The sequence below is a fragment of the Lepidochelys kempii genome, chromosome 6 (assembly GCF_965140265.1).
Source record: "Lepidochelys kempii isolate rLepKem1 chromosome 6, rLepKem1.hap2, whole genome shotgun sequence".
In the NCBI taxonomy this organism is placed as follows: Eukaryota; Metazoa; Chordata; order Testudines; family Cheloniidae; genus Lepidochelys; species Lepidochelys kempii.
In genome coordinates, this window is record NC_133261.1 from 41992358 (window position 1) to 42004877 (window position 12520).

Here is a 12520-nt window from a genome sequence, read left to right on the forward strand (position 1 = left end):
TTGTCTACTATATGAATATTGGAAAAATACTTCTTTGAGTAGTGTCCCTATGCATGCTTCACTGTAGGTGTGCTTGCAGCCCTGTGCTGCTGATTGGAGAACTTTGATAGCAGTGTCTGTTTGGCCCACACATGCGCTGTCCCCCTCCACGTGCTGTCAACAGCACCTGGCTAGAGACAGAGATATTAGCTGTCCATTCATCAGATAGTTAAGTTCGAACAGTACAGTTAACAATCTACTAATCTTTCTTTGTTATTTTAGTTTCCTTTGTTTTTTTTCTTAAAAAACAAACAACCCCCCCCACTTTATCTACTTCTTCCCCTTTTTCCGGTTCACCTGGGTTTAAAGAGGTGCCTCTCCTGTTAAGAAGCATCTTTGTAAGGGAGGGACATTCCTATTGTGTCCCTTGCCTTGGGGAAAACCACATGCCCCAGAAGTATTTTTTTTGTCAGCAGCTGAAGCCATGATCTCGAAAGGACAGACAGCTCAGACTAAAACTCCTTCTAATGGAGGCAGCTCTCCAGCCTCCTTCAGACCCATGTCAAAATTTACCCAGAGGATGGGAATCTTCACCACAGCCCTCTACATCCACAGACAATTAATCTAAAGCCATGAGACACTCACATATAGCTTCAAAAGAGAGCTGCGAGTCCCCAGAGTGAACCCCAAACAAGCCAGAAAAGATCCCCAGCATGTTATATATCATTGTACTGAATGGTACTGAAACCATCCAAATGCAGTACCCAGAACTTGCACAGTACCATCCCAATGGAGCACGTTGATATGCCTGAAGACCCGATGGGCACAGGCACCAAAGCAAAGGTACCAACTGTGAGAGATAAGGACAGAGACCATGCTTTGGGGAAGGCTCCCTCAGTATGGGCAATGGCTCTGGTACCAGCAATGGTATGCCAAACAACATCAGAGCATTTAGCCTGGTCTACATCACCAATCCCGTCAGCACTGTCGTCTCAGCACCGGCAGCCACCACCAGTACCAATCTCCATGGCACCACAGGAGTTCAGATACTCGAAAGACTTCACGGTATCTGATGTACCTGGGTTTTCCCTACTTGGTACCAGGGCTCCGGTACTGACTTTACCTCAAGCTCGAGAGTTTCCACTGGCACCATGCCATGCCCCTCCATTCTCCAGTCGAGAGTGAGCAGGAAGAGGTTGTCTTTGCTCTTTCCATGCACCTTATAGTGCCCATTACCAATCTGGGCCTCCGGAGCCGTACTGCCTTCTGGACCCTCAACCACCCTGGTATGGATGACAATGTACTTCCTGCCATCCCAATGGCCTTACTGGGACCCATGGGAGGAATATAGATATGACACCTCCTGAACATTTAGTGTGGGTCACCGTGAATCAACAAGGGGCCCTCCATCAGCCTCTGCCGACCTTGACAAATAGGTCACACCACTGACCAACATCTCGTCCTCATTGCCAGATGAGGCAGAGATGCCCCCTCCGCCATCTCTTACGAATGACTTTAAATTCTTTCAAGACCTAAGAGGGTGGCAGACACTTTGCAATCGCCTCTAGAGGTAAAAGAATCACACCACAATTGCTTCTAGAGGTAAAAGAATCATAAGCTGATAGACATTTTACACTCCTCTTCTTTATCCAGAGAAGCCTTCCCCATCAATGAGGCTTTCTTGGATCCAGCCAAATTGATATGGCAGACCCATACATCGGTCACACCAATTTGTAAGTGATCTGATAAGAAATACTACATCCCAACCAAGGGCACAGTTTCTTTTCTCCCATCCACCCCCTAATTTGATCGTTGTGGATGTGGTGAACTCCAGAGGTTGTCAGCACCAGGTGAAGTCCACCTCTAATGATAGGTATTAGAAACGCCTCAACCATTTTGGAAGAAAGGCTTATTCTTCTGCCACACTACAATTCCACATCGCAAATTACCAAGTGCTAATAGCAAAATATAACTACTTCAATTACTCCAAACTCAATTTGTTTATTGATCAATCACACAGAGATAAGTTTAGGGCCATTATCGAAGGATAACTCGTAGCCAAGATGGCACTTCAATCACCACTTGACGTAGGCAATACTGCAGCATGATCCATCTTCACAGCAATTGTGATGCAACGAGCCTCTTGGCTACATTTATCTGGCTTCCCGAAGAAAGTACAGACAACCATGGAGGACCTTTCCTTCAAAGGCACCAAACTGTTCGCAGAAAAGACGGACGCATCCCTCCACACACTCAAAGACTCCAGGGCTACTCTTTGGTCGTTGGGGATTATACACCTCACAGAAGAGAAAATAGAGTCTTCAGCCCTCACTTAAATCATGCACAGCACCCTATCAAACTCAATGCTTTTATGAGCCACAAAGGAAAAAGGCCAGATTCTCAAAGCGCAAACTATTGGGCACACAGCCTTCCCTCTTCCCAACCATCCACTTCAGAACATCAATTTTAATAGATTAGTTGGGGCACCGGCAGACCACTCCCTCCAACACCATCTGATGCTAAACAACTCTTCACATCCCTTTGGATGCCACCTGGCTGTTCCATAGCACCTGGGATCGGATAACATCTCACAAATTGGTGCTACAAATCATCCTTAATGGGTATTCCATTCATTTCACCTCCCTTCCCCTGCCCCCACAACACCTTTCCCCATCCCTCTTCAGGGACCCTCCTCATGAGAGTCTACTGTGACAAGAGATAGATCAACTCCTCTGTGTAGGAGCCAGAGAACCAGTACCTCAACAAGTAGGAGGCAAAGGTTTTTACTCTCGTTACTTCTTAATAATCAAGAAAAAGTGGGGTTGGAGAGCCATACTGGACCTCAGAGCACTCAACAAGTTCATTAAGGCTCAAAAATTCAAGATGGTCATTCTAACAGCGAGTATTCCAGCTTTGGAACAGTGAGACTTTTTTGGCCCTCAACTTTCAGAATGCTTATTTCAATCTTACCATCCCACAGATGGTTCCTCATGTTTACCCCAGGACAGGACCACTACCAGTACAGGGTACTCCCCTTTGGGCTATCATCGGCTCCCAGAGTATTCTCCAAGGTCCTCATTGTAGTGGCAGCTCATCTTCATTTCTAGGGAATCATGATCTATCCCCATTTAGACAACTGCCTCCTCAGGGCTCGTTCCTTCGACCAAGTTCTGCAGGTTACCCATATGACTATGGACTTATTCAGAAGCCTGGGCCTACAAATCAATGTCCAAAAATCGATGTTAACCTCAGTACAGAGATTAGAATTTATAGGAGCCAATCTCGACTGTCTCTGAGTGAGCACTCTCCTCCCACAATACAGATTTTATAAGAGTGGAATAGATTGAGGAGACAGTGCAAACCAGCCCTCAAATATCAGCCAGACACGGCCTTCAACTGTTGGGGCCCATGGCTGCAGGCACATTTGTGATAGCTTATGCCAGGCTTTGCATGAGGTGTCTCCAGTCATGGTTCACCTCAGTTTACAGGCCAATCAGAGATACCCTAGACAAGCCCCTATCATTACCCACCGAGGTCAAGCAGTCCTTGAAGTGGTGGAAGGACCCAGCAAACATCTGCACAGGGATCTCGTTCACACAGCCCAGTCCCCCTCCAGCACTACTCCTCACCATTGACACATCCCTCATAGGATTGGGAGCACATCTCAACAACCTCATAACACAGGGAAAGTGGTCACCCAGGGAGGCATTTCTTCATATCAGTCTCCTCGAACTCAGAGCGGTCAGGAATGCATGTGCTTATTTCCTTCTGCTGATTAGAGGTACGCACACAAGGGTCATGATAAACAACATAGCATGTATGTACTACATAAATCATCAATGGGCGCCAGATTGCTTTCCCTTTGTGAGGAAGCACTAATGCTATGGAACTGGTGCATTATGATATCAACGGCCTACCTACCAGGAGTGCAGAACACGACAGTTTAGCGTCTCAGGCGCAAGTTCCTACACAACCACGAATGGGAGATAACTCAGTAGTACTCTATGGCATATTCAGACATTGAAGGACACCGACAATAGACTTGTTTACCTTACCTGAACAAGTAATGCCCATGCTACTTCTCCAGGGCAGGCCTCAGTCAGCACTCTTTAGGGGATGCTCTCTTTCTCTCATGGGACAAGGGCCTTCTATACGCCTTTCCCCCATTTCCTCTATCGCTGAAAGTCCTAATAAAAAGAGAAAGCAAATGTTTTACTGACTGCTCCCATCTAGCTGAGACAGACGTGATACCCTTACCTGTCACAGCTGGCAACATGTCTGCTAGTCTCTCTCCATACCTTCTCTCGCAGAACGAAGGAAACACTCTCAACCCCAACTTGCGGATACTCCAACTCAGGGGTGGCTCCTTCATGGTTCCAGCACATATAAAGATCCAGCTCTCAAGAGGTACAGGGAGTGTTACTACATAGTGTGAAATGGGCTACCCTGTTTACTTACCTGCAAAAGCAGACTAGATATCTGGTTTGGTGTAATTCCAAGCAAATTTCCCCATCTGCTACTCTCCCAATGGTACAGGAGCATATACTGACTCTCAAGAAATCAGGACTGTCTCTTAGTTCGTTCAAAGTTCACCTAGCAGTCATAGCAGCCTTCTATGAACAAATAGAGGGATTCTCAGTGCTCTCACCCAACTACAAAACAATTCCTTAAGGATATAGCAAATCTTTTTCCCCAATCTAGATGCCCCACCTCAATATGGGACCTAAACTTAGTACTAAAGAGCCCGACTAGACCACCCTGTGAACCCATGGCCACTTGTTAGCTCACATACCTGCCTATTAAGACAGTGTTCCTGGTGGAGATCACCTCAGCAAGGAGAATAGGGGAAATAGCAGCACTAGTGGCACCCCCACCCACTTATATTATTTCGGCACAAGGTTACTCTCAGACTGCACCTGAAGTTCATCCCCAAGATGACCTCATCTTTTCACATAAACCAACTGATTCACCTCCCAAAATTTTACCCTAATCCTCACTGTGATAACAGGGAGGCTTTACTGCACACCCTAGATGTTAGGAGAGCCCTGGCCTTTTACCTGGCCAGGACAAAGGCCTTTAGGAAATCTAATCTTTTCCTTTCCATTACGGAAAGATCTAATGGTACAACGATATCAACCCAGAGACTCTCCAAATGGGTCTCGAACTGTATCAAACACTGTTATCAGGTTCACAACATAGTGTCCGGAATCCATGCACACTCCACGAGGTTTGTTTCCTCCTCTGTCACCTTCCTCAAGAATGTCCCCATATCAGAAATCTGCAGGGCAGCAACCTGAGAGTCTGTGCATACCTTCTCAGAACACTGTGTGATTACTGAGGAGTCCGCTTCCAATGCTATATTAGGCTCTGCAGTATTGTCATCCATAACAGCGCCAAAGTCCCAGCTTCCCATTAGGGATACTTCTCAGGAGTCATCTACAGTGAAGCACCCATAGGGACACAACTCAAAGAAGAGGAAGTTACTCACCTTGTGAGCAATGATGGTTCTTTGAGATCTGTGTCCCCAGGGATCTCCAAGACCCACCCTCCTCCCCTCTTCGCAGTTCTTGTTAAGGACTCTGCAGTAGAGAAGGAACCGAGCGGGATTCACCTGGGCATGCTGGTTGGCCTCCTGGTAGAGCATGAGGAGGTGACAGCGCATATGCAGGCTGAATGAACACTGCCACCAATGTTCTCCTATCAGCAGTGCAGGGATGCAAGTGCACCTGCCATGGAGCACCTATAGGGGGTCACATCTCAATGAAATATCATTACCCCACAAGGTGAATAACTTCCTCCTCTTTGGAATTATTTACCAAAAAATACCTTTTAATTTTAATACTGGGACTCTTTGTAATGCATTATATAAAAGAAATGATGGTAAACAGTACTTTTTATTAAAATGGAAACTTTATTTAAAAAATAATTCTTGCTGCTCTGCTATTGAAACAGAATTTCTGGCAGTAAGATCAAAGTGTAGAAAAACAACAAAGTATAAATGAGGTAAAATCAAAACAAAAATTCTGTGATTTAAAACAAACACTTGTGGTTCTTAAGATCAGAGATAAACCAGAAGTTTGGTCACTCTAAAATTAGTACCTAGAAAATGAATTGCAGTTGTTACCATTTCCTTTTTGTCAATCAGATTCTACCAGTATTAACAGAGTTGCTGACACTTTGAATACCTCAAGTATCCATCGAGGTCCCAAGAGAGATCCCAGTGAAGAATGGAATGCAATAGCAAAGACTTTTTATGATTCTTCTTTTCCCACAGAACATGTAAGTCAATTAAAAATATTGCAGAGCAGACCTCGGTGAGCTAATTCCACAGATATGTGTAGAACTGTATGCATCTGGATGTTTTAAGACCTAGTCGATCTCCAAAATAATATCAAGAGGGCAACATGGCACCATTTTTCACAATTAATGTTGATAGAAAACAGCAGGAAAAAGTCACAGCATATAAATCAAGCAGATGCTAGCCAGTCTGTTTTGGGAGGAGAGGGTGAGGTAGTTCATTATGTACCTCAATAAAAATGATCACCTACAATATAGGAAGACAAGCATATTATGTTCCTTTTATTTGTTTACTTATCTAATAAAATAATTCAGAATATATATGAATTGCAATAGCTGTTAGCTAGTTTGTTCTATGCTGCAATAAAATATATATTGCTCATTGCTTTTGAATTTGTTCATTATCATCTTTGTTTGATAAGGCAGAATATTCACATTGGTATACATCAATGTATGCATAAGCAGAGAATTAAAAGAGGAAACCTGTCATTCTCTAGGGTCAATTTGTCATATAAGAGGAAACTAGCCATGCTTCACGTTGCATTTTGGAGATCTCTGTGGTACGTAACACTTTATGCAAAACCCTGAAGAAAAGGGCTAAGTCTGGTTTCTGTCTCAAAGAGACAAGTTCTAAGGCACAATATTAAACATACCTTCAAAGGGTGATTTTTTTTGGTGACAACTTGTGAATTAACCATCTTGGACCTTCCATTTTGGAAATGATTACTGAGAAGATGGTGGGCAGTCAACTGGATCCTATTGGTCTGGTTTCAGGCCTGGGTATGTAGAGATAATTATACTGACATCTTCATGTGATAGACCACCAAGGTTAGAGGTCTACTGATTTTATTGAATCACATTCAATACTATTTCAGCACCATTTCAATACCATTGGCTCACTTGTTCTCTGGTAGCACTATTACTTCCTTTTGGATAAATCTCAAAGGGTTGTATTGAACAACTCAGCTGCCCAAAACACTACTTCCATGTTATCAGTATTCTTTTTCAACAAAGATGAGGCCACCTGCGAAAGTTGAGTTGTTTTGGGCTGCATGCCCATCAGTATGCTCATGATACTCTTTTGCCTAACTCAGATTCCACTGTGTTTGCTCTTTCCACATGTGACAGAGATAGGAATAAGGATAAGGATGAGCTGAAGTTAATGCTGCGTGGTAGGGAGAAGTACCTGGATAAATTGGCAGGGATTATATCCACTCCTTTTAAACAGTGGACATGCTATATCTGCCCTTAGTTAAAATAGTAGACCAACATGTCTTAGCTACAGCAAGACAAGAGGTTGCAGTTTTTATTTTAATATACACACTTCTGACTGCATGTATACCCACTTTTGTCACTTCCAGTCTACACTACTGAACTGTGCTCTACCTAGGGCTATTCATGAAAGCCAAGCAAAGACTTCACCTGGGGGAGAACGTAGCCGCTTGCCTTTGTGGATTAGACATATGTGAGACATAACTAGTGTATCTTGCTGACTTATGACTTCAGGTGCATTTCAAAGTGTTGAATCTATAAAGCCCCAGTCTGGGATTTTGCTTCTGCCTCTTCCCATTCGTTTTGGTATTACAGTTGTAATAAGTTATTTCCTCAAGACTAACTTTTATGGGCATAAAGTTTTATGGGCATAAAGAAGGGGAGCTGGAGGATTAAAAATAGTTAAGAGTTGTCTTGATCACTAACAACTTATACTGTTATCATATCATACTGTACTAATTATGTGCTACAGCACGCTGAATAAATTGTATTCTAGCACAAACTAAATACATTAGTCTGGAAAAAAAAGGAAAGCTAGGGTTTTTTTTTTTTGTTGTTGTTGTTGTTAGTTGAGCCCTTTAATTCTGAAACATTTCCTGCTCCAATTCATAAATTATGCGACATGTCTCATTCGCTGCATCTTGACAGGTAAAAAGCTGCACAACTAAGGTTTACAGGGAGAAGAGCTCTCTCCTGAAGACCTCCTAAGGTGCATGGGATCAGACACTCTGGTGATGTGAAGTCATTTCTGCAATATAGATTTTTTTTTTTTAAATAAAGCAAACCTAGAAAAAATAGAGGCTGTTAAAGTTGGATAAACAGTCATAAACCAGGAAATTACAAGGTAAAAACCTTAATTCTGGCCCTTGTACCTATGCATCATAATAATATATGATCATTTAATTAGACTTTCTCAGATACAATACATACAGCTTTTCTACAACTTTAGGGCTTACACACGCTACCACTTACGTCGGTATAACTTATGTCACTCATGTAAATAAGCCGCCCCGCAAATGACATAAATTACACCAACCGAAGCACTGGTGTGCACAGCGCTATGTCAGTGGAGAGCTTTTCCTGCCGACACAGTTACTGCCTCTCACGGAGGTGGTTTTATTATGCTGATGGGAGAGATCTCTCCAATTGGCATAGAGCGTATTCTTCAGATGCGCTATAGCGCTTCAAGTGTAGACTAGGCCTTAGATATACGTGTGGTATCTTGTAGTACTGTGTGTACCAGACATAGTACAGTAGTCATTTCTATCAGAAGTAGATACATCATAGTGCCATTTTCACAAAGCATACTGCAAATTAGGTGCAACAGCAATAGAGAAAATTTGCTGGGATACTTGAGATATTTCATAGCTAACATATATTTCATAACTACCTGACCCTCACGAATTATATGCAAGGATGTATGTGTAGTGGTTGAAAAAAACTGTATAAGATATGGCTGCTGACTAAATAAGCCATGTATTTGGATAAGACAAGCAAGAATGTACCATATAAAAGTCTAAGTCAAGGATGACCTGGACCACCATAACATGGAAAATAGAATAAATATATACAAATGACAAAAATAGTACAAGATACTACACAAGTGCACCTAAGATTATGGGGGGAAGGGGGAAAAATCGAGGAATTGTATAGAACAATGTATTAAGCATCCATACACTGTGCTTGCAATCAGAGTGCATATGTGCATCCTTAACTCATTTCCTGACCTGAGTGCTTAAATGCGTAACATTAACATTCTCTTAATGACAGCTTCTATCAATAACAAGTTCCTGTTGAGCTTAATAGCATTTGTTCTATTTGTCACTAAGACTGACACAGCAATGCATGACACTCATTAGAATCAATCAACCCAGGTACAGAAATCTGCAGTTTTAAAGCATTTCTGATCCTTTAACATTTAAAAACCTAAATGATACAAATTTTAAATCCAGTGGATGGGATTCACACAGCCATCCAATATTTCAAACACACTGTAACATATCTGTATTAAATGTATGAGCTTCTACACATACTACCTACTGCAATTTATTTTCCAGGGCTCAAATGCTGGTCCCTCTTGGACTAAAACCCTAGTAAATGGCCTTGCACATGGGAACCTTACTAGCAATGCCAAGTGCAAAAACAATTCTCCTCCTGCCAGTCTAACATGAAGGTGCAGGTATAGTTCCATGCACAACCTAAATGGGAATTCTGGCTGGTGGAAGCATTGGCAATGGACAGTTTGCCTACAGTCCTTCAGGCCTGTGGAGAAGAGCCAGATCCACCATTCATTGTCTTACATATAACGCAGTCTCTCTGCATGGCAGCCCACATAGTGAAACTGCAACAGTTTTGTTACATTTTGGATCTTACTAGAGATAGAAGTGTGGAGCAGCATTTGGCCATAAAAGAAATAACTATTATATTTTTCCATACTCTGACATAAATTACTCTTATTTTAGTGTACAGTTGAAACATACTCACAATATTCCTTTTTAAATGCAAAAATGGTTATAAAAACACAAGAATGAGAGATAATGGGTCTTATAGGAGGTTAGGCCTTAGATATGTATTTTTATTTTTCATAATTATTTTAACAAGTGGTGTGGAGTCAGTGCCCTTACAGCTTCAAGAGATACTCCCTCTGCCTGTAACTGAAAAGTCACCCTAATATATAGTCAAAAAGTGCTAGATACACCTTCAGTCAGATGGACAACATGTGCATGAAGCCAACTCCTTGAGACCCCATATGTCAAGGACTCACATAGCAGAACTGCAGTTCTTGGAAATGGAGTTTCAAACTACCACTCAGTGTGGCGCAGTAATAATCTGGCAAGCAGTTAAATGATTTGTTAATTCATTATATTTTGTCTGAAAGGTGAGCTGTGGACCAATAAAATGTCCCTACACCAAACCAGCTACAGGTTTGTAACACTTAATGTGTGCTGTGCAAAGAGTTGGTTTACTCTAGTAATTATCCACAACCACAGTAACTAGGACACTATTTCCATTCTATGTTATTTTAAAACAAAGTAAGCAGTTTGAACACAAGTAGTATATTGGGAAAAATGCCAAGTTTCTAATGGCTGATTCCACTTTCCTACTCCATTAGGAGTGGCAGTCCTCGGAAGGGAGAAAACAAACGCTAAAATCTAAAAGAAAAATGTATAGTGCAGCTTTACTTCTATTAAATGTACCCTTAGGGTTTACCATTGTTTTGTTTTGGTAGAAGGCAGAATGGAGTGCATAATTCAAGGGAGCAAATAACTTATTTTAAAAATTCTTGCAGGTTTTTTTTCTTAGGGGAAAGTGAAAAGGTTTATTAAAGATACCTACATTGTCTGAAGATATAACTTTGATCACTTACTTTATCATCTGTCAGTGCTGAATGCAGAAAACACTGTACATTCTTGAGTCGATCAGATGTGATTGTGTCTCTACCAAATGGTAAACACAACCATCCAAAAAACTAAAGGAAGAGCAAAAAGAGCTCTTAACAACATGAGGCCCATTTTTTCTCACTGACTGTCAGCTGAAGAATGAAGAGTATTTTTAAATTGTGACAGGGACCACTACATAAAAATATCTCCAACTGGCATAATGTACATTAGCAAATACTTTGCTAAACTGCATACTTAATCCAAAATTGGCAGTCTCTCCCCAATTCTCAGAGAATATTCTGTATTTAAGTCTCAAATTAAGACTTCATTATTTTTATAGAATACAGTACATTTACTAAGACATTATGAAGCAGAATAAATTAAAACCAAACTATGCTTGTCAAATTAAATGAAATTAGTTTTGCAATGCATTATCCTCACTGTTAATCATGTCTGTTTCCTCCTTACTTGCTAATCTTCAAAATTCAGTAATTTGCACTGGATCTCTAGATACATCAAGTTATTCTGAGTCTAATGCATTTATAATACTACATTTTATTCTCTTAGGTCAAAGCAGGAGTTTCTGTATCTTGCCACCAGCAGAAGCTTTTCCATCTGGCTTCCAATGCAGACACACCAGTCTCAAGTGAAAGTTTACTCAGCAAGGAAGATCAGAATTGTGATTCTCATAACTTCTTTATAAAAAGTCAAATCAATGACACTGAAAAGTTTTTGAATTTAGAAAGGTTCCACCAGTCTAGAAAAAGGAAATATGAAGAAAGTCTAGAAAAAGCTGCGACAGGGGACAAAACAGAAAAATAATTCAATCTCTGAATATGCATATCATAGAAAACTTTGTAGAACTCTTCCACTGGAAGTAAAGAGGTGCATATTTTATTCTGTGGGTAACTCTAGACTGCAAACTCGACAATGATTCCCCCCACCCCAGTATTTTGATGTAACTGTATTAAAAGAAAATAGATTCCCTACATTTCTGCAATTCAAGTCCTTGCAAGTTGTTACAAAATTTTTGCTAGAAGTTAAAAATTTAAAACAAGTGTTATAAGTATATGTCTGTTAAGTGTAATTTGTGATGTATTTAAAAACTGTACCTCCTTCAGATGTTGAAAAATCGTAGCTGCAGGACTTTCTCGTTTCTCTGCCAGAATGAGCACTAGCACAACTATCTAACAAAAGGGACAAATGATGTCTCAGAATGGAATGGTTCCTTCAAACCGTTATGACTCACTAACTGGCACAGGAATAAGAACGTCTGCTGTTTACATGTATCAGATCTTAAAGAGGAGTTAATTTTTTTTTTAATATTGTACTAAGTAGAAATAGATACAATCTGAATTTTAAAATAAATATTGCCTCTTAAAAGGTAAGTCATCAAATGTATCATTTACAGAGATAAGGTGGCAATTTCATAAAGATTTAATTTTTCTTTATCCAGCTGATAATCATTTCTCTTCTTTTCCATTTCCACTCACTTTAGAATTACTTGAATCATCATCCTACTGCTTCTTTCCACCCTCCCTCCCCCTCAAAGAAAGAAAGGATTAAAATTGAGAGAACCAAAAAGAATTAAT

At 41.0% G+C, this 12520-nt stretch overlaps 1 protein-coding gene across 1 annotated transcript in view; it reads left to right on the top strand.

Annotated features, from left to right (window-relative positions):
* Window positions 1–12514, top strand: part of CCDC73 (coiled-coil domain containing 73) — a 140480-nt gene extending 127966 nt beyond the window's left edge. Inside the window, exons 17-18 of the mRNA XM_073350326.1 lie at window positions 6125–6258; window positions 11496–12514. Of these exons, the coding sequence (XP_073206427.1) occupies window positions 6125–6258; window positions 11496–11750 (389 nt within the window). The 3' untranslated portion in view covers window positions 11751–12514. The remainder of the gene's footprint in view (window positions 1–6124; window positions 6259–11495) is intronic.
* Window positions 12515–12520: the final 6 nt, after the last annotated feature.